The sequence below is a fragment of the Microtus oregoni genome, unplaced genomic scaffold, assembly GCF_018167655.1.
Source record: "Microtus oregoni isolate MIOR12 unplaced genomic scaffold, Mior012 000069F_ref0000032, whole genome shotgun sequence".
NCBI classification, from domain to species: domain Eukaryota; kingdom Metazoa; phylum Chordata; class Mammalia; order Rodentia; family Cricetidae; genus Microtus; species Microtus oregoni.
Window position 1 is genome coordinate 3,440,734 of NW_024543976.1, and position 22,724 is coordinate 3,463,457.

The 22,724-nt window shown below is 43.9% G+C and overlaps 1 protein-coding gene across 1 annotated transcript; it reads left to right on the forward strand.

The window, feature by feature from the left end:
- The first annotated feature begins 260 nt into the window (after positions 1-260).
- On the forward strand, positions 261-14,421 carry Grpel2 (GrpE like 2, mitochondrial). The gene is made up of 4 exons (XM_041641484.1): positions 261-349; positions 8,760-8,913; positions 10,237-10,318; positions 13,002-14,421. Exons 1-4 carry the CDS (start codon positions 276-278, stop codon positions 13,364-13,366), a joined length of 675 nt encoding a protein of 224 aa, XP_041497418.1. The 5' UTR covers positions 261-275; the 3' UTR covers positions 13,367-14,421.
- Positions 14,422-22,724: the final 8,303 nt, after the last annotated feature.

Genomic DNA, 22,724 nt, shown 5'->3' on the forward strand with positions numbered 1-22,724 from the left:
CGCGTTTAAGCACTGGTCACATTTTACATTTATTGCTTGTCATCTCATATGCGCTCCTCGAGGATGAGGTGAGAGCCGCCTCGCTCACCGTGAACTTGGCACCTACTATGAAGCTCTTGGGACAAGCGTCCTCCCGGCAGGCCCGGAAGAGCAGTGTGGCGCACAGGAAACCGGAAGTCCCTGCCTACACGGGGGAGGGGCGTGGCTTTCCGGCGAGCGCGTCTCTCCGCTTGGCTCGAGCGCGCGTGCGCGGTGTCTACGTTCTGGTCTGGAACATGGCGGCGCGGTCGCTGTGGGCGGTGCAGCGACTGCAGCGCCTCCTGGCCTCGGGGCTTGTGTCAGAGAGCAGGTAAGCGGGGCAGCGGGGCCGGGCAGGCCGTGGCGTGGGCGCGGCGATGGGCAGCTGTGGGAGGGAAGGCGAGGGCTAACTCGGCGCCAGCGAGGACCGGCCTCAGGCCCCGTGACCCGGCGTCCACGCCGCGTCTCTTGTAAGGGAGGCTGAGGCCCATCGGCGCGCTTTTCCCGGTCAGGGAAGATAAGTGCATCCGAGGCCACGTCCTAGGAGATAGAAGCCAAGCAGGACTGAATCGTAAACGTAACTCGTCCCTAGCCCCTGCGCCCCTGTGTCTTCCAAGGATGTCGTGGGGTTCTTAACCAGACTCCATGTGATCCAGTCACTCTCTCCAGCTCTCGGGAGCATCGTTTGACTTGTGTGTAAAAGGAGAGCCATGGATGGACCGTTCCCCAAACGCCCCTTCCACCAGTGAAATTCGTGCCGTCAGTGGCCTGCAGAACTATGGGTAGTCGCTTTTTATTATTTCGTGTTTAATAACTTGAGGAATCTAGAATTTAGGAAAATTTACCAACTTTTCCAAACAAATCTTAAGTTACCCCGCCTAGAAACCAGCCGCGGTTCTCGAGCAGGTGTTTTTGTATTAGTGAACACGGTTCATTATTCTCAGGGGATACTCCTGAGAAAGAATTTTTTTTAAAGGCTGTCTATAAGTTCGAGAATTCTGACTTGTCAATTAGCTGCGGGGAAATCCAGGAAATTTGCGTGACCATTTGTCATTCTTTTTCCGGTCTTGATGCACCTGATCTAATACACCCGCCCTACCAGAGCTGTGAGGCCTTGAATTAAATGCTTAGGGAGGGGTGGTTTGTTTTCCTACCTTCTGCAGTTTGTTGCGTGAGGTAAGGAAATAATCAAAGACTAGTTTCTTCTGAAGGAGTAATTGAGCATTGGCCTCTTCTCTTCAAACTGGTCATTTTGAACAGCTTTCTTTTTATCCGGGATAAATGTGGTTTTCCAGGAGGGCTGGTCTTTTTGGCTGTATATAATTTGCCCCAGACATATCTACGATAACTATATTTTCTGAACCAAATATTTAGTTAGGACCGTGTATCCTAATTGGATACATGGTTTAGTTGGATATCAACGCTTAATAAAATTCAGGACCAGCCTGTAAGTCTGGGAAATGCCCTTGATTGTGACACTAAGCCAGCTCTTTGCTCTGCCTAAAGTTCTCTTTTCTTAAAGCAGACTCCTATACCTCCCATCCCCTTAAGCTTTTGTTGTCATTTCTGCCACCTCAGTGATCACTGTCCAAGATATGTCTGTGCGTATAAGTAAGAAACTATTTGCTTTAAAGAGCTCTCGAACCCACAGATTGATTAACCTTGTAAGCTTTTCACTTGGGTCTAGGAGGTACAGTGAAAACTTCTAAACTAGAGGTCAGAACTGCCGCAGTTGAAGAGCTGCTCTAAACAAGGTCCAAGTCTACATTTCTGTGTACACTGAACTAAATATCAGATATTTTAGTGGTACCAAGAGCAAGGGCTCACCTTCCTCTGCCCATAGCAGCCAAGGATGGTTTGTTTTGTTTTGTTTTTTTATAACAGAAAAGTTTTATTGCAAGGTCAACTGGCAAGGAGGACAGAGACAGAAAGTTTGCCTCCTTCCCTTGTCAATTGATGGGGAAACTTATAGGCAGAGAGAGGCTATTTCTCATTTAGGTGGTAAGAAGGAGAACAATCTAGAGTTCTTTTCTTTTTTTTTTTTTTTTTTTTTTTTTTTTTTTGGTTTTTCAAGACAGGATTTCTCTGTAGCTTTGGAGCCAGTCCTGGAACTAGCTCTTGTAGACCAGGCTGGCCTCGAGCTCACAGAGATCTGCCTGCCTCTGCCTACCGAGTGCTGGGATTAAAGGCGTGTGCCACCACTGCCAGCTATAATCTAGGGTTCTTTTGTGCCAGTGTAGATGTCATCTTGCCTCTTCACAAGTCATGTGCTTATTAGGGGGAAGTTATGTTTTGTGCTTATGATTTTGAGCTCGTGATATCAAAATGTCACTGGCAAGCAAACTGGCTTGTGGAACTGTTCACACTTTTGTGGGAAGAAGTTTCAAGACAGGATTTCTCTGTGTCGTCCGTCCTAACTATCCTGGAACTCACTGTGTAGACCAGGCTGGCATTGAATTCACAAGAGATCCGCCTGCCTCTGCCTCCCAAGTGCTGGGATTAAAGGCATGCACTACCACTGCCTAGCCAGGACTGTCCCTTCTTAAAATGCCTGTTTGAAACTGCTCTTGAATGGATCCTGTAAGCAGTTCCTGAAAAACAATTTCAAATGCTTTGTCAATTAAGAAATGTATGTCCTGTTGTTGGGACCTTAACCATTTTCATTAGCTATGCAGAATTTTAGATTACATAACTAATTGACTAAAATAAGGTTCTATTTTAGTGACCTGTTCTGTCCAGAAACGACCAGTCATAATTTCTCTTTCATAGCACAGATTTTCTTCCCTTACAGTGTGTGGCCATAAAGTCTTGGAATTCTAAGCCTGAGTTCCTTTTACTCATTTTCCCCTTCTATAAGATAAAGAGTTAGACCAGAATTGTATAACTTTGTTGCTTCCTGGTGTTAAATATTCTGGCTCAACAGAACACTTGCTCTGCATGTGCCTTTCTTTTGTTTGTTGTTTGTTTTGGAGGGAGCACTATTTTTGTTCTTTTGAGACAGACTTTTACTATGCTACCAAATGATCTGCCCATATCAGCCTCCCAGTACCTGAGTTGCAGATAGTCACATGCCACTTTGCCCAGTTTAATTTTTTAGATCTTGATTATGTCATTAAACCTCAAGCATCTCCTCTTAGGGTTTTTCTTCAGTAAAGTAGGGTTTATTGTGAGGAGTGGAGAAAGTCCTCAGTGAGTGAAGTCCTGAGTAAATGCATGTTTTGACATATGCAAGCCATGTCAAAACTCCCTCCGACCCGTGGAGGCATAACACAGCCTTCCGTGGGGGACAGAGTGCAGGTGTTAATAGTGTGTGCAGAAAGATCGCTGTAGTATTCTCCCTCCCTGGATGTTTACAGCCTGAAGACTGCGCCCCTACAGAGATTACTCCTACTGAGATTAACTTAATTCCCTTGTACACCATAAGCCCTGCCCCCTTGTTTGTCTGTGTGTGATAACCTTGTCTCCTTGTTCAACTTTATGCAATAACTCTGCCTCTCTGTTCGATCTATATTACAAACTATATATAATCAAAGCTTCCAGGGTGCTGGGGTTTCTCCAGACAAGAGCCCTGACTACCTGATCCCAGCTTTCTGTCTTTTCTTCACATTCTCACCACCTCAGTCAACTATCCCTGGAGCTCTGCTGGATGCAGCAAGTGGTGCCCAACCAGGGACATGGACAGTGGCTAAGGGAAACTCTTTGGCCAAAGGAGGGAACACTTCCAAGAGAAGTGTATTTGTGCCAGTAAAAAGGAGGAAAGAGATGAAGAGAAAAATAAAATAAAGGAACAAAGGGAGAAAGGGCAGGCGATTTTACATGTCAAGTATAATATGGGACACGTAGACTCTAAAGATAAGCAATTATATCTCAGTATTTAGAGGTTTTTGAGAAATCCTGGAAGCAAGATAAAAAGTTGCAGTCCCATCAGTGTATATTTAGAAGACAGGCATCCCTCGGCAGATTCTTTTCACTAGCAGCCTAAGTTGATACTGCAACGCCTCCCCCCATGGAAATTTCTCTCCTGGATTATTTGGCATCAGAGAAACTGGTATGTTGATTAGTGGCCATTTGGCAATGTCAGGTTGGGTATTGACTGCAACCACTGCTTTGGTAGAGAAACAATTACAGGCCAAACACACAGAGTGGCCCAATAGCCCTTGAAACACCCCATCTTCGTTACAAAAAAGAAATAGTGTAAATGGAGGTTGTTACACGGTTTAAGAGCCATAAAGTCATGCAAGCAGGCAATAGGTCCCTACAGCCAGGACTGCCATCACCTACTGCTACACCATGTTTTCATTTAAACTTAAAAGAACAGCTCCTATGTGGTCAGAATAACACAAGCCTTGGCTACACTGGTCCGAGCCTAGATCAAGAGTTATACCAGAGTTTTTGCTATATTAGTCGTATTTAGTCACACTGAGGTCGCCCTCAGCCATTGGCTGAAGGTAATGCTTGAGTCTCAGGATCCCTGCTCTGCTTCTCTGCTGCTGTGTAGTTCGACTTACTACAAGCTCATTATGGTCTGCAGGTAGAGTTTTTCATCTTGCCAGCCCACTTCCAAATAACCACACAGAGACTTACCATATAAATGTTCAGCCAAGTCAAGCAGTGGTGGCGCACACCTTTAATCCCAGCACTTGGGAGGCAGAGACAGGCAGATCTCTGTGAGTTCGAGTCCAACCTGGTCTACAGAGGACAGGACAGACTCCAAAGCTACAGAGAAATCCTCTCAAAAAAAAAAAAACTGCCAATAGCTCAAGGTTATTACTAGCTAACTCTTACATTTTGAATAAACCTTTTTTTGTTTTGTTTTTGTTTTTCAAGACAGGGTTTCTCTGTAGCTTTGGAGCCTGTCCTAGAACTAGCTCTGTGGACCAGGCTAGTCTCGAACTCACAGGTACCCACCTGACTCTGCCTCCTGAGTGATGGGATTAAAAGCGTGTGCCGCCACCGCCTGGCCCATATTTCTTATCTATGCTCTGCCACATAGAAAATACCTTTTCTCAGTAGGGCAAGTTCATTCTCTCCACATCTCCTCGAGATTCTCAGATTCCGCCCTTCTTGCTAGAGTCCTCTTTTTTTGATTCCTCACCTAACCTTATCCTATCTAGCTATAGACCAATCTGCTTCTTTATTAAACCAATCACAATGACATATATTCACGGAGTATAAAGGAATATTCCATAATAGTCATGATCTGTACCACCAAAATGCTTTATGCAGTGAACTTGTTTCCTCCCAGGAAGAACAGGCTAGGCAGATAGTTAAGCAGTACAACCAATCCTTTTCATCCCGTCACATGTGAAGTGTTAACCCCAGGGGTAACATCCCAGTGCTCTCTGGCAGATGGATGTTACTCATGTCTCTTCCTTCGGGAAGCACAGTGTGTGCGTGTTTAATGCTGATACCTATTCTCAGTTTATGCCTCTGTTCACAAGGGAGGCTGCAGAACATACCATACTGTTCAGTGCATTGCTGCATTTGCCATTTGGGTCTATCTACAACATCTTTAAATGGAAAATGTTCTACCTACATGTCTTCTGCTTTAAAAGCATTTGTGCCCAACATAAAATGGATCACAACACAAGTGTTCCTTACAACCCCCAGGGACAGCTATTGTAGAAAGATCCCACAGATGTCTCAAATAACAAACACTAAAAGGGGAGCTCTGCCCCTACCGATTGTCTAAACAAGGCCTTGTTCACATTAAAATATTTTAAGTAGATTACCTCACTGTAGAGTTGACACTGGCCACCAAAGGACAGAGAAATAAAACCTAAGGTGCTATATGGAAAGATGTCATGACAGGAAAATGGTTTGGCCTATGCTAATGTGGGGGTGAAGGTATGCTTGTGTTTTTCCTGACAGTGCAGAATAACTACTTTGGGTACCTTCGAGGCCTGTAAAGAGCCTGGCTCCAGGTGTGAAGAGACTAGATCCCACAAAGAGTAGCTTTGTAGCACCTGAGGGCAAGAAAACGGCCCAGAGTGGCAGAGTGGTAACACAGCGATGGAAGAGGCCAAAAGGTGAAACAGAAAAAAAGGCACCTTTAATGCCTTTTGTGTCTGGTGTTGGGCACTGTGGTGAACTGCCACTGGACTAATAGTGAAGATTCATCCTGCACATCTGAGAAATAGGAAAGGGGAGATGTAGGAAACCTGAGTGGGTAAAAGTCCTGTGTGAATGTGTGTGATGACACAAACAGGCCATGTATAAGACCCCAGAGCCTCAGGCCCATGGAGGAGTGGCAAAGCCTCCCTCTAGGGGTTGAGTGTGAGTATTACCAGTGTGTGCAGAAAATGTCCGCATAGCTTCTCCCCTCTGGATGTTTACAATTTAAAGGCTGTTCCTCTACAGAGACTACACCTACTGAGATTAACTAAACCTGTCCCCTTGATCTAACTGTACATCAGAAGCCCCCCCCCCCCATGGATCTGTATGTAATAACCCCACCTCCCTAAAGTTTGAACAACTCTACTAATAAAATGCTGAGCTTCCAGGGTGCTGTGGTTTTTTCCAGTAGTGAGCCTGGACCACGTGACTCCACCTTTCTGTCTATCTTCTTCATTCCCTCACTGCCCCAATGAGGTCCATTCCTACAGTTAGGCTGGACATGACAGATTATAATAGCATTTGTTGTGTAGAAGCAGTGTTATCATTCTAGTAGAAAAGAAATGCAAATGTCCATCAGTTGACAAATGGGTAAAAAGGTGTGGCATATCTATCTACACAATGAGCTGTTAGCAATAGAAAGTAACCAATTACTGGTAAATGCAGTGGGGGGGGGAGTGCCTCACCCGTCCCCAATGAGAAAAACTTTTTTAGTATACAGCTGTAGACTCTAGCTATTAAAGCCCTGATCTGAAATATTTCATGTTTTATGTAGGGTTAGACATTATCATAATCTTCAGACCATCTTGGGTCTTTTTATCCCTGTGTCAAAGGAGATTTCCCAGAGCTAAGCAGGTTTTACAGAAGCTGAGATTTGCAAGTTTCTAGTTAAGACATTTTTATCTTTAGCTAACATCTGTCTAATCAGATGTTGGTGATGCTCTCTTCTCAGGGGAAAAAAGCAGATGTGACCCTTTTGGGGCTGGGGCAGAGAAGCCAGCAGTTTAGTTTTAGCTCCTGTGTTTCAGAGGAGAGTTCCTTATGTTCTTTTCTTATTCCTCTGTTACCTAATATTTCCTATTTGTCAGTAAATTCATTCTATTCCTATTCCTTTTAATTAAAAAAAAACTTGTTGGTGTTTTTCTCTTAACACAATTACATGAATGAACCTGAAACACATTCTAAGTGATCATCTATTACGATTCTGTAGACATTAAGCATCCATAAAAGACTTGTCTATAGAAAACAAAGTATCATCAGGTTTACCTGGGGCAAACAGTGTAGGAGGCAGTGGTAAATGATGTGTGAAATACAAGCCCTTTTATGTGACAAAGATGTTGTGAAATTGTGATTTCATGCACAGACTCTGGATGTTGTTCTTTTTTAAAAATGCTCCAAGATCCCCGTGGCAGTAGGCAGCAGAAATGCTGTAGGTCCCAAATGGTGGTGGCAGACAGCAGGCCCTGGGAGCAGCCAGTCCCAGGCAGAGACAGCTGCTGGTCCCAGAGCAGTGGTGGCGGGCCATGTGGCAGCAGGCAGTGGGCCCCAGGCAGAGACGGCTGCTGGTCCTCGAGCAATGGCTGGTTCCAGGCAGGGAGACACATGGCAGGCGGGCAGGAGACAGAGACATGGATAGACATGACATGCAGGGTGAGGTTGAATGTTTATTCAGGGGGTTATGGAGGAGGAAGGGTGAAGGGGGGGACAGAGAGAGAGGGAGAGAGAGAGAGAAGAGGAGAAAGGGACAGAGAAGGGGGGAAGCAGAGAAGTGGGGAGAGAGGCAGAAGTGAAGCAGCCTCTCCCTCCGAGAGGAAGATGGAAAAGAGGAGCGAGCTCAGGCCAGAAGCTGAAGATCAGCCTGCCTCAGCGGATGGGGAGGGGAATGGGTGTGGCTTGTCTCTTAAAGGGACCAAAACCATAACATTCCCAGGTCTTCCTTATAATAAAAAGCAGGCAGGTCAAGGAAGCAGAAAAGGAAAGGCCCAAGATGGCGGCGGGCAGGTCAAAGGTAATGGGAGTGGGCGAAGCTTGTCCCTTAAAGTGACCGGAAAGCACAACACTGGACATGGTAAAAATGTTGAATTGTACACTCTAAATGGTAAATTGTGTGGCATGACAACTGCATATCGTTAAAACTTTAAATGTACTAGTTCCAGGACAGGCTCCAAAACCACATAGAAACCTTGTCTCGAAAAATCAAAAAAAAAAACAACAAAAAAACTTTAAATGTATGGGAGTTTGGCCTGCATTATGTCTGCTCCAACTGCGCACCTGCTGCCCACAGAAGGCATTAGATCCCGGAGAACTGGAGTTACGGGTGGTTGTGAGTTGCCACTGCTTAGATGCTTGGAGTTGAATCCAAGTCTTCTGGAAGAGCAATCAGTGCTCTTAACTGCTGAGCTGTTTTTCTCACTTTAATGCTACTTTTAAGAGCACTTTAAAATCTAGTCAATAAAAACGTGAGGCGGATGAAGCAGAAAAAGCTTAGGACTTCGTAGCATCTGTCACCAAGACTGAAGACTATGAAGAGTCAGCGTGGGGTGCTTTGGGGGCTCTAACTGTTGTGGTTTGCCTTTGTATGGTGGCATTTTTTCATTGTGTGCCACTGCCCTACCCCACCCTCTTAGGGGATGGCTACACCCATTCAGCACTGCCACCCAAAGAACTGCTGGGGAAGACTGCAGTTCTGAGGACCCTCCCGACGTACTCGGTCCCTCCCTTGCTGAGCAAGCTTTAAGGCTAAAAGCTGTTAAACTGGAAAAAGAAGTCCAGGATTTAACAGTGAGTAATAGATTTTATATTATTTATTTGCTCTCTCTTTTCTGATTTAAATGTTCAAGCAAAATTTTTTGTGTTTTTTGTTTTTTTTAAATGAACTTTCCTTTAACATGGTTTTTACCCCTCTTCCATTACTCTCTTGCTGGGTCAATTAAAAAAAAAATCTGGTTTTTAAAAGCCACTTGCTAAGGGTGGTGCCTTGTTTTGCTTCCCTCTTGTTTCCCAGCCCTTAGATAAACTGATGGTTTGGCAGTTAAAGGTGGTGTGGTGCCTTTCAGGTGATAGAGAATAAATATTTGCTGGGTGTGTGAGGTCTTTGTACTCTGGTAAGCAAAGAACATCTGACCTACTAAACGTAGTTGTGACTGAGCACTGTGAGAAGAGATAGCTAAAGCAGAATAATTACCAGGTGGAGTAAAGTCCCTCAGGACTGCAGAGTGCTGGGAAGCAGTCTTATGAGAGCAATTATAGAACCCAGGAACTAAAGAGAAAAGAGGAACAAACAGGATGAGTTAACTGCCTTGAAATAGGTGATAGGTTTTGGTTATTGGTTTTTTTTGTTTGGTTTTGTTTTGTTTTTAAGATTTATGTTATGTATATATTATGTTCTGTCTGCCTGTTTGCTTACACACCAGAAGGCATCAGATCTCACATTACATATGGTTGTGAGCCACCATGTGGTTGCTGGAATTTAAACTCAGGACCTCTAGAAGAGCAGTTAATGCTCTTAACATCTGAGTCATCTTTCCAGTTGCAGTGATAAGTTTTTAAAACTTATTCTTTGTCATGTGAGAGTTCGGGTCCATGAAAGAAAGGTCGGCAGTGTTGCCTAAATGTGAAATTGTTTGCTCTGGATAATGAACTTGAAAAGTAATGTGTTCAAGCTGGTTGTAATTACTTACAAGCTATTGAAGAATAAATAGATTACTGCTTTGGAAATTTGGAGAGCAGCCGGTCTCAGACTAGTTTGTTTTTATTTATTTATTATTTATTTATTTATTTTGGTTTTTCGGGACAGGGTTTCTCTGTGGTTTTGGTTCCTGTCCTGGAACTAGCTCTTGTAGACCAGGCTGGTCTCGAACTCACAGAGATCCGCCTGCCTCTGCCTCCCAAGTGCTGGGATTAAAAGCATGCGCCACCACCGCCCGGCTACTAGTTTGTTTTTAAACAGCGACTACTGAAGACTAAACCCAGGGCCTTGTGCATGCTGAGAATGTACTCTATCACTGAGCTGTGTCCCTGCCTCTATTACAAGGGCAAGATTTATAAAGTAAAAGCATTCTTTACCACTGACTTCTCACCTTTGATTTTGCTTTTGTTATTTAGCTGAGATACCAGAGAGCTGTCGCTGATTGTGAGAACATAAGGAGACGAACCCAGAGATGTGTAGAAGACGCCAAGATATTTGGTGAGAGATGATTCATAATACAGTAAATTTATTTGAAGGACTTGTACCTTTGTAAGCACTTTAAATTAATTGTAGTAGAAATGCATCTGAGACCCCTAACTGATACATCCCATACCTTCCACTCTCCCCACAGGCTTTCTCTGCTGCACATGGAAATGGTGTCATGTTAACCATTGTATAATAATGCTGGCCTTTATTTTTCTAAGGATGTACAGTTGCTACAGTTCCAACATTCTAGTGTATAACAAATAATATTTTTTAGTCATTGATGAAACAGTGAATTATTGTGACATTCAAGAGGAAAATCCAAAGAGCAGTGCATAACCAGGAATGCTAAAGTTTGCGTCATGTAAGCAGCATTGGTCTGTATGCACAGGGAAAGTTTATACTGCTGTGGGCAAGAATCCTTTATTGCTGTCAGTGCTTTGCAAGTTGGTTCTTTATAGAACAGCCTGAAAGAAGGTCAAACTTGAAAGTGTGTGTGTGTTCGAGCACTTGTGCACTTGTGTGCATGTGTATCCAAGTCTATAACAAAGCTCCACAGATCATAGCCAGCTGCCAGTTAGTAGTTTTGAATTTCATGGGTTTTTTTTTTTAAAGTTCATATGAACTTATTTTCTCTTTACTTACAAAACATAAAATTTTTGACTTTTGCCTCTCGTCCCACAAACCTTAAATTGCTTGCTGTGTGGCCTTTTACAGAAGAAAGTTGTTGGCTGCTGAGCTGTGGAAATGTCTTGTTCCAAGTAGAACAGTTAACAATGGGGGAACTTCTGATGTTCGACCTGCTTGATGAGTAATGTGGATGGACACTGAAGTCAAGCATTGTAGTTAGCACTAGTTAGACATCTAGGAATGAATTCATGTTAACTAACGGCCAGTTTATTGACTTAAAACAATGTATCTATCCAAGGACACCACATTTGCCTATGGAGTTTCCTCCTGGCCGCCAGAGATACTTAGGAAACTGAAGGGGTTGAGATGAGCGTGGAGGGAGAAGGAAAGTATAATTTGGTTTTGATTTTGGTTTGTGTCTTTTGTGTCAAGATCTCTCTATGTAGCCCTCGCTAACCTGGAACTCTGTATAGATCAGGCTGGCCTCTAACTCACAGAAATTCCTGCCTCTGCCTCCCAAGTGCTAGAATTAAAGGCATGAGCTACCACACCTGGTGGAAAGTATGTTTTTAACTGACATGTCATAACAACTATCTGACCTCCTTGCAAGCATAGTTTTAACTCAGTAGTTAAATTGGGACTTGGGAGATGGTTCAGTGGATAAAGTAATTATTTTGCAAGCATGAAGTTCTGAGTTGGGATACCCAAAATTCATGTGGCAAAAAGGTCAGGTGTGTGACTAATTTCAGTGCTGGGGTGGGGAGGAGACAGGCAACTCACTGGACTCTCCTCAGTTTGGCTGAAATGTCTGGTTTTGTGTCCAATAAGAGTCTTCATCTAAAAAAAAAACTAGAGCAAAATATCCATCGTTAACCTATAACCTGGTGCACGTTGAGGCAAACGTGCATATATCACACACGAAATAATCATAATACAATAATGAGAATGCAGTCGGAAACTGAACTTGGGCTTCTGTAGCCAAATCCCCACTACTTCACTCATTTAGAAGCAAAGTCCCCCCGGCAGTGTGCAGATCAGCACAGAAGCTTGCTGCTTTAAGACTTCTACTCGATGGCTGAGAATGTGGCTCAGTGGCAGAACCATGGGCTTGGGCTTAATCCCCAACACAAAAACCCAGCATCTGCTCTCAGTCAGGGCTTGTTTCCTTGCTTGACACTGGCACTTTTTTCTTTTCCTTGTGAGCCCATCTGCATGCCTGTAAGTCAGTGGGCATGTTGCTAGTATACTGCTGTTTGGCTAATGTGCCACTGTTTTCCTCAAGAAACTCTACTAGTAGAGTCTGGGAAGTTAAAAGTAGAATTCCTTCCTCTCCTTTGGTCTGCCACATCTGGTCAGTTTTCTCAGGTCTACCTGTCGGTATTTTTATTGCTTACCTGTGACTAGTCTAGGTGGCTGCCCACCTTGGCGTAGCTATAAACATGTCAATAGATAAGTCTACTCTTTACCAGCCCCTGCTGGGCATTATGCCATGGATGTCCAGTGGTGACCATTCCTTATCCCGATCAGAGTGGAAACACTGGCTTTACTTTCAGCTTGAAATAGTTCACTTGCTCTAAAAGGTTTCTGTGGACCTTTCCCAGGTCTCCCTAACAGGCCTTAGAAAGGATACTCACCTCATCTGTAAGTGTGCCTTACCTTCCTATCTAGGCAGCCATGAACAAGTGGCTCTCGCCATCCTTAGCATAGTGTTGGCTTTTCTTATTTTGTGTTCTCCGCCCCCACCCTCCCAATGAAATATTCCTATCTTATCTCTTGAGAGTGGCCTTTGCACAACTAAGATAAGCCTGTTTTTAGTCTATTTTATATAGGTGTATTTAGCCCAAATTGTATCTTTTCCTGGTTTCCCAGTAGACAGACAGACACAGTTTGCAAAAACTGACTCTGACTTGTCAGTTGAGGTTGAATGGTTGAGCTGATCCCCAAAGTCCTGCATAGCAACCTTCCCACTCTCAGAAATACTAAGTATAAAGTGAGCTACCTCTTTGCCTACTCCAGGTTCTACCCCTAAGGACAGCGTTGTTCTCAGACTTGGTTCTGTTTTCTGCAGGAATCCAGAGCTTCTGTAAGGACTTGGTGGAGGTGGCAGACATTTTGGAGAAGACTGCCGAGTGCTTTTCAGAAGGAACCAAACCTGAGGACCACAAGCTTACTCTGGAAAAAGTCTTTCAAGGACTGTCCCTTTTAGAAGCAAAGCTGAAGAGCGTGTTTGCCAAGCATGGCCTAGAGAAAATGACACCGATTGGTGACAAATATGACCCTCATGAGCATGAACTCATCTGTCACATGCCAGCAGCTGTAGGGGTACAGCCTGGCACTGTGGCATTAGTACGGCAAGATGGCTACAAACTTCATGGCCGCACCATTAGACTTGCCCAAGTAGAAGTGGCAGTGGAGTCTCAGAGAAGGCTGTGAACAAGCCCCCAGGAACTAAAACTCTCGCAGGTTCTGGCACCTGTGTCTCCTTTATTTATTAAGCTGGTTTGTATTATACATGAGGTCCTTCGTGTGCTCCACTTTGGATTTAGTCATATTGGCTTTATCTCTACAGTATCTTATTGGTTTATGTGGCCTGTTTGGTCTCATCAGAAGTCCTGCCACTGGGCATTTGAACAATGTGACGAGTGTCCTATGGCCTTTTTCAAAATGTTTACAAAAATCGTTTAAGTTGGTACTCTGATGACTGAATCCAAAATCCCTTAATTGTGTTTTCAACTAATTTCTGGAATTAGTGCAGCATCGTGTGTCTTATACTTTATGGGAAAGGGAGATGGTAGGGATTGGTGTGACATTTAGGTACTTAGATTGACAAAGCTTTACCCTTGTATAAATTTAGATCATTTGGGTTGACATATAGAGAGATTTTTCAAGGCTTTTTTATTTCATTTTTTATTTAGTTATCTTTTTTACTTGTAATCCCTGCTAGGGGTCACACGTTATTCCGTAGCCGCCCCTTTCTTGTCCCTTTTGGAAGGGCTAAAGGGTCTGTCTGGCCAGTCTTCCTTTTTTTGTTTATGAGGTGTGCTCTTTTACTAAACTGATCTCAAGTCCAAGAACAGGTAAGCTCTTGACAACACAACCCACTCCCAGGGAGACCAAAAGCCTCCATAAATCTCGAGTTGGAGAGTCCAGCATGGGGGGGCCAAGCATAGTAGCTGACTGTTCAAAATTAAAAACAAAGTATTAGGGTGGATAATTTTTGCAATACACAAAAGTAATGCTGCTGTCTCATCTCACTTGCTTGCTCTCGGATGACCTGGGCATCCTCCTTTCTAGATTAGGGTGGGGTGCTTCTTTGGGGAGGACAAGGGACTTCCTGTAGCAACAACAAAATGCAAAGTCTTCAACCACATTGCAAAACTTTGGGGATGCGTATCCCAAATCAGCTGCTGTCACCTTCACCATTCCAGTTTTTAAATCTTGAATCAAAAGCACCAATATATATATTTATAATTGAGAAAAAGAACAAAGTTGTCTCAGGGTTTTTTTTTCCATACACATTTTGTCAAGAAAAGGTGTAAACACAGCTCCGTCATTGTCCACCTAGAATCATTTGCTGTATATGAAGGAAGGACCGTTGTATTCCTCCTTGCTGAACCAGGAGGCCGTAGTGGAACTGCCTATCCACATGGAGTACTTGGACTTGGGGAGAATGGTGTTGATCTTCACTGTACTAGGAGCCAGAGCAGTGATCTGTATCCTGGTGTAATGATGCCTAGGTACATGGTGGTACCTACAGGCAGCACTGCGGTGGCATAGACATTTTTGCTGATATTGACACCGCACTTGATGACAGAATTGAAGATAAGTTCATGGACACCCAAATAGTCCACACCCAGAAAGGAAGGCTAGAAGAGCGCCTGGGGGCAGCAGAATTGGTCCTTGCTCATAGTGATGACCTGGCTGTCAGACGTAACTCTTCTCCAGGACAAAGGATGCAGCAGCAGGCATGCCTTACTGGAAGTCCAGGGCAAAATGGCACAATTTCTTGATATTAGATCAGTTTCCTGCTTGGCTATGACGAGGTTGTAGCCATGTTTATTCTGGAACTTCATGAGTAGGTCCTGTAGATGGGCTCTGTTAGGGGTGTGGGGGTGTGTTTGTGTGGAGTTCTGCCGGCCAGCACGGGCTGGAACCAAGAGTCTCAGCGGAGGGTATCCAGGTTGAATGAATACACAGAGCACGAGGTTGAGGTGGAACAGCCTCTCCCTTTATTCTCTTGCTGGGGATGGTTTTATACCATGGAACCAAATGAGGAGGGGGCTGCGAAGGGACTGTAACCTGACCCTGGCAGGGATCAAGGAACAGTCACCATGCACTCAAAATTCCTCCTTCCCCGCTCCAGGAGCAGAGGGAATTTATTATGTTTTCCTTGTAGATAAGTACCTCAAATGGGGGCAGGGATAACAACTCGGGGCTGCAGTTCCCACAGAGTTCATCATAAAGAGTAGTTCCTGTAGATGAGCACTGTGTGTGTGCGCGTCCATCTCTGGAGTCCATCATGAGGCAGGTGATGCCAACAGAGTTGTACAGACAGCACAGCCTTGGAGTGTTGATCTTGAGCATGATCTAGGTCTTTTCATAACTGGTGTGGGGTTAAGGGCACCTTGGTAAGCAGCAAGTGCTCTTCCAGGGCCACACGTGGTTCATTGTATAAGGTGTAGTATCATCTCTGTTATCCAAGTTGGTGAAAGTATCACTCTCCATGAATACCTCAGCATCAGGATGCTTTTGGTCTGGGCCTAATTGCCCATATAGGAGTCCTACTGGCCCATGTCCACCATCATATCCCCAGTTTGGTGGATAAAACACCATAGAAGCAAGAGAGACTTGGACGCATCCCCGCCTATGCAGCCAGCTTTGTACATGCTGGGGCCAGTGTAGCAGTATCTGTTTCCATGGCAGGTGGTAGCAGGTCGAGACTCAGCAGCAGAGAGACTTGTGTGTGTCAGGTGAGTATGGGTTCTGCAGATCCTCTTCCCTCATAAGCAGTTATTTTCAGGCCCTTGGGTATGAAATACCCGTGACAATACCAGCGGCAAAAGACCCAAACACAATTGTCTGAGTAATTACCTACAAATGGCTGCTTCCATCAACCCTTACTCCTACCCTTTGTCAGATTTGCCCTGGGATCTTATATTATATTGTATGGGGAGGTAATGGACAAAATGCTGGACTCCCATGAATTTCTCATCTAATAATGCTGAGGTATGCCTTTTTTCCTTTGTGGTTGAGACTGACAAATTACTACTTCTCACATCAACAAACTTTAATTTGTGTTTTTAGTACTGGGGATTGAAGGCAAGGTCTCCAGAATGCTAGGTAAGCACTTTGCGACTGAGCTCTGCTCCCAGCCCTGACAAGCTTTGTTTCCTGTTATTAAATCCATCTTAAGCCATATTTGTTTGAACGTCTGTCTCCTCATTTATATATTAACCTTGTAAATTTTGTGAACCTGTATATTTTTTACATCTTAACTGATGCTGTATAAAAGATTTTACTTTTACTAAGTTAGCCAAAGGAGCACCAAGGTTCTCTTAACATAACCCTGCCAGGCAGGCAGGGATAGCCTTGGTTAACAACTGCCTGGGAGAAGCAGTGCTGGCCTGTCTTGGGATAGCCTTGACAATATTTTACATTGTAAATTTCCCCATTTGTCCAAACAGTCAAACCTTGTCATTCCTGGCTCTGTGAAATGTGGTTAATGACTCGAAGTATACCTCTGGAGCCAGGAAACTATAGGCTCCAGCGATTTCTGTTCAGGGCTGGCTCCCTATGGTGCATTAGCCAGGGGCAGTCGCCTACTGGCTTGCAAGTTTCTCTTTTACTCATCTCGTGGGAAGGCCTTTCAATTCTGTTACATAGCGTTACTCTTCCTGCTGCTTCCAAGCTCAAAAATCCAGTCGGTTTTAGGACAGACTCGAGACAGCCATCCTAGATTCTTTGGACTGCCAATTAAACTGGTACAAACTGGGTGAATGAGAAGAAAGCAAACTCCTTTGTCTATGTGAACACAAGAGTCGTGCAAAATCTGAGAGTCGGCCTCAGAAAACTGGTGCTTTGATCACATCCTGACCTACAAAAGAGGCCTGGAAGACAAAATTATGATGAGAGTGGGTGGTCTCAGACGTCTGGAGAAGCCCTTTGATACATAAAACTGCCAATGTGCGTTTTCTTTCAACTACTGCATTAAAAAAGGAAAGTCAGTCTCAGCTACTCCCGTGACTGCAGTTTCCCAAAATAACAACCAACACAATATATAGCAAAGACTATTTTGGAGCGGCATATTCTAATCTCGGACTTCCAGTCATATTTTCAGGTGGTAAGTTAGCCCTCGAGTATGAAGTCATCCTCCTTTGACCACCGTCACATTTAAACACCTGGACAAAGATAAGACTTGGAGATGGTGTAAAGTGTACTGGGAGCAGTAAATAGTACTTTTTTAAATTGTTTCTTTTTTATCTTTTACACAGTATTTTGCCTGCATGTGTATCTGTGTAAAGGTGTTGGAACTCCTGGAGCTCAAGTTTAAGACAGTTGTGAGCTGCCATGTGGGTGTTAAGAATTGAATCCAGGTCCTCTGGAAGAGCAGCCAGTGCTCTTCTCCGCTGAGCCATCTCTCTAGCCCCCAAGGTTTTTTAAAAAAAAAATATATGACCATATTTTATATGTGTGTTTTGTCTCCATGTATCTCTGCACCATGTCCTTGTGGAGGCCAGAAGAGTGTGTGAGATCCCCTGGAACTGGAGTTAGAAATGGTTTGTACACCATGTGTAGGTATACTTTAAAAGTATTATTTATTGTAGACTGAGACATGACTCGGTGGTTAAGGGCATTCCGACTGCTCTTCCAGAGAACCCAGGTTCTATTTCCAGGACTCTGCAGTCAAAAGATTCTCTTGACAAGGCATTTTACCATTTTACTAATTGCCTGTTTAAGGAACAGTGAAATTCCACAATATGAATTTGCCTTCGTTCCTACAAGATTGACAAATGGAAACAGTGAGAAAATGGGCCATGTATATTTTAGAGTTACTTATCCTTGCAAGTGAACTAGAACAGACTGTTGTTTTAGGAGTTCTGTTATCTAGAGTGTTCTGATCTCTCCACACATTTTTGCAAGTAGATCAACGTTAGGTTCTTTATTCTGTTTTGCCGACTTAAATAACGAATTCGCAATGAGAGGAAGCTATAATAAAAGAAGCTCAAAGAAGGGACATGGAAGCCATAACAGTGTAGTAGAACTCAGACTTGGTAGCATAGATTTTTGAGGGCAGTTCTGGTACCTGTGACTTCTGCCACCAGTCATTCCATGTTTACAAAATGGTTATAATTCATGACACTGAGGATTACGTGAAACTCCAGTAAATTCTCCTGTTTTGTTACTTAAATTATCACAGTTTTCTTGCATTTTTATGATTGCCTAGGGGAAAGGGAAGACTGGCTAAGTGATGGTATTAAAAATAAATTTTGAGCTAACCTGCTGTGACCTATGTGGCTTGGGTCCTGGAACCCTGGCTAGGGTTGGTAAGGGAATAAAGAGCAGACAGACATACAGTCACACGCATAGTGAAACCAGGATCAGGTGGGGTTTTCTAATGCCTCTACTGCTGGGTGTTCATTAGGTAGAGCACAGGGGAAGCCATTAGCTAGTCTCAAAGGAAGCCTCTGGAGACCAACAATCCCAGCTGTAAACATCCAGGAGGAGGATGAAGCCTCAGTTGCTAGTCTTTGCACACACTGATTAGTCTTCCATAGACACTCAGACTCCAGAGAAAAGCTTTGCCAATTTTCCATGGGCCAATTAAGACCTTGTAGTCCTCAGCAGGCCATACCCATATCAAAATACATACTCACTTTGCTCCCTCAGGCTTTCCCACCATTACACCGACTGTCTTAGGGTTCCTCTTGGTGTGATGAAATACCACAACCAAAAGTAAAACGAAGAGGAAATGGCTTGTTTTGCTTACACTTGTATATCACCGTTCATCATCAAAGGAAGCTGGGGGCAGGAACTGTTGCTGGAGACATGGAACTATTTACCGGCTTAGTCTGCTTTCTTGTGGAACCCATGGTGACCACCCAGAATTGACTGAGCCCTTTCCCATCAGCCACTAATTTAGAAAAATGCCCTTCAGGCCTGCCTAAGGCTGAATTTTATGGAGGTTTCAAGGTCCCCTCCCCTCAGAAGACACTAGCTCTTGTCAAATTGACATAAGTCTAGCCAGAACACTGACCATTCAGAATACATCTTTCCCTTCCCGTTCTGTTGTTTGGTTGACCTTGTTACAGAAATATGCACTTTTAGACCGAAAGAACGATGAAATTGAGTCCAGACCTTTAATTGTTTTCATCTTGATGGCTTTACCATAAAAGACCTCGGTGTGCTGGGATGGTGACTCATGTCCTTGATCATAACACTTGAGAAGCACAGACAAGAGGATCTCTGTCAATCTGAGGTCCGCCCAGTATACATAATGACACTATCTTAAAACAATGGGGGTTGGAGACATGGCTCAGTGGTTAAAAGAGTACTGACTGCTCTTGCGGAGGATTCAGTTTCAATTCTCAGTACGCACAAGGTGTCTCATAACCAGCTGTCAGTCCTAAGGGATCTGATGCCCTCTTCTGCCCTCTGAGGATACCAGGCACACAGACATATGCAAATTGCCCATACATCAGAGATAAGTGAGTGAAATTTTAAAATTTAATTTTAAAGCACCTTGGCTTGCAGTGGACATGTAAGGAAATAGATCAACTTGCAAAAGACTTGATGCTCTGGTGCTTGGGCTAACAAATCTTTGCCTTTCCTTTGGTAAATTGATTGCTCACACCCACAACAGGCTTGATAAGTGAGAATATGCTAAAGGAAAATCAAATAGGGAAAGAGAGGATGAAGTATACTATTAACACAAGAAATGCCTTTACAGCAGCTGAATTAAAATAACTGCAGTTCAGATGTGGACGGTTTGGTTTGGTTTTCCTAGGGCTAGGGACAGCATATAGGGCTTCCCACCCACCTTCCTGTGCTCAGCCATGGAGTGCTCTACCATCAAGTCATAAGCTCGGCCCTAGTCCTGGTGTGCATATGGGCTTTCCACACCCTGCCTTGAGTTAATCTTGTATGTTTCTTCCTGTTTGGTTGCCTTTTCTTCTGTTTGCTTCTATGCCTGCATTGACTGCTGAGATTCTGCTTTGCCCTTTGTTGTGTAACAGTTTCCTCAAAGAACTGAAATATTCTGTGGTGGTCTGAATGAAAATGGGCCCCATAGATTCATAGAGAGTGATGCTACTTGAAATGATTTAGGACAGGTGGCCTTGGTGGAGTAGGTGTCACCTCGCTGGAGAAAGTGTGTCACTAGGGGTGCACTTTGGGGTTTCAGAAGCCCAAGCCAGTGTCCTTCTTCCTGCTGCCTGTCAATCCAGACGTGGAACTCTCAGCTAACTCTCCAGCACCATGTCTACCTATGAGCCGCCATGCTTCCTGCCATGACAATAATGTACTAAACCTCTGATACTATAAGCAAGCCCCCAATTAAATGTTCTCCTTTATAAGTCTTGCTGTGGCTGTGTTGTCTCTTCACAGCAATAAAACATTGGCTTAAGACACATTCCATCCTGATTATTAAGAGGGAAAGTAAATAAGAAAGCTACAGGAAGTCCCTGAAACTACCAGATTCACTAGGTCTCTCCCTCTCCAAGAGTATGTGAACAGTAAAGACTTTTGAGAGTTACTCTCAGACAAGCCATTACAAAGAGGATTCTCAGATAAGCCTCACCTCCTGGAAGAAACAGAGACCAGGAGAACTTCCTTGAACAAAGACCAGGTAAGCCACCAGGAAAGGACGCCCTCCAACTTGAGCTGCCTGCAGGCTGTGTGGTATTCCAGGTTCCCGGCTTTGATGAGCTATCTATCATCCATACTGTGGTGGACTTTGGTGATGGTGCGCTCTTTGAATCACTTCTGCTCCTAGAAGTAACCCCTCATATTCCTGTAGGTAACCCCAATAAAACTTCTGGTTCACCAAGTCATATTTTGATGATACTCATATTTTGATCCATTGTGGGCTTCCTATCTGGGGTAATAGGTTGTGTGTGGTGTGTGTGCTGTGTCTCCCCTGGAAAGTTTGTCCCACAACACTCCTGGCAGTCCTTTGTGATGGGGGAAGGGGTTCAGTTGGCAGGAGTGCTTTCTCTGCAAGCATGAGGACCTGAGTTCAAGTCCCCAGTACCCATGTAAAAAGCCAGGCAAGACTGTATGCACCTAGAACCCCAGCCCAGGATGGTAGAGACAGGCATGTCCCAGGTTGATGGTTGATTGCCTGACCCAAATGAGCTTTGGGCTCAGTGAAAGACCCTACATAGAGGAAGACACCATTATTCTCTGGTTTCCACATACATGCATGTGTTGCACATGCCTACACACACCGTGTACCATACACACATTCACAAAGCTACTGCATTTGTCCTTGATCCAACCTTCATTTTCTGTATGTTCAATCATCTTCTAACTGCCTGCCTCAGCCTCTTACTTGACTTCCACGAACCAGCTTCCTCACCAAATGGCCACCTTTAGAGTTAAGCTTTCCTGGGATTTAGCCTTGCATCTTCATCCTTCCAGGTCTATCTGCATACTGTATTTTTACTTTTGACTTCATATGCCATTGTTTCCTGTATTCCCAGAGCGTCAATAAGTATATTCTTATTCCCATCCTACCTAGCCTTGGCCCATGTTCTCAAGTTCATTGCCATGGTTTTTAAATAATCCCAGTAGAGCTGGAGATGGAGAAGGCACTTGCAGCCTTTCCAGAGGACCAAGGTTCTGTTGCCATCACCCATACCAGGTAGCTCGAGACTTAACTCCAACTTAGGAAATCCAATGCCTTCCCCTGGCTTCCAAGGGCAATGCACACACATGATGCACATTCACTCAGGCACACACATACACGTTAACAAATCTTTAAAGTGACCCCAGTGGGGTTTTTTTAGATACATGGAGAGTTCCTGAATTCATTTTTTAGTCTCATTGCTCTGCCTGCAATTGTTTGACCCATATGATATGGTAAACGTCACACTTTGGGTTTCTGGACTAACCCTTAAAAATAACTGGGTCAGTATCATCTTGTCCTCCAGTGGGCCATCATGCAAGTGGGACTACCCTGTACATTTGTGAACAAATCAAAAGTATGACTTTGGTTTCGGAGCGGTTCATTAGATAGCAGCAGATAAGTGATATGGTTACCTCACCTCATTCCCGGGCTCAGCTAATTATTTTGCACCTCTGTACCCCTATTTGTAATGGTTTTATTTGTGTGCTTGCTTGTTTTTCCTCTTACCAGCAATTCTGAACCTGACGATCTCATGCATGATCAATAGGCTGGTAGAGTTATAAGAACTAGTGGGGAGGCCGGGCAGTGGTGGCGCACACTAATCCCAGCACACGGGAGGCAGAGGAGGCAGATCTCAGTGAGTCTGAGGCTAGCCTGGTCTAAAAAATTGAGTTCCAGAACACCCAGGACTGTTACATCAAGAAACTCTGTCTCAAAAAAAAACCATTATAATAATAATTAATTAATTAATAATAAAAAATTTTAAGTGAAAAAAAGCACAGTTCTAGATTCAACAATCACAAAAAATTCCAGTGTTACAAAGTTGGAGAGCCAAGATGAATTTTAAAGTAAATATGATTAAAACAACAACACTGTAAGTGGTCAGCCCATAAGAATACCTGACACAAAATGATGATAAGTAAATGCCTATTTAAAATAAGGAAG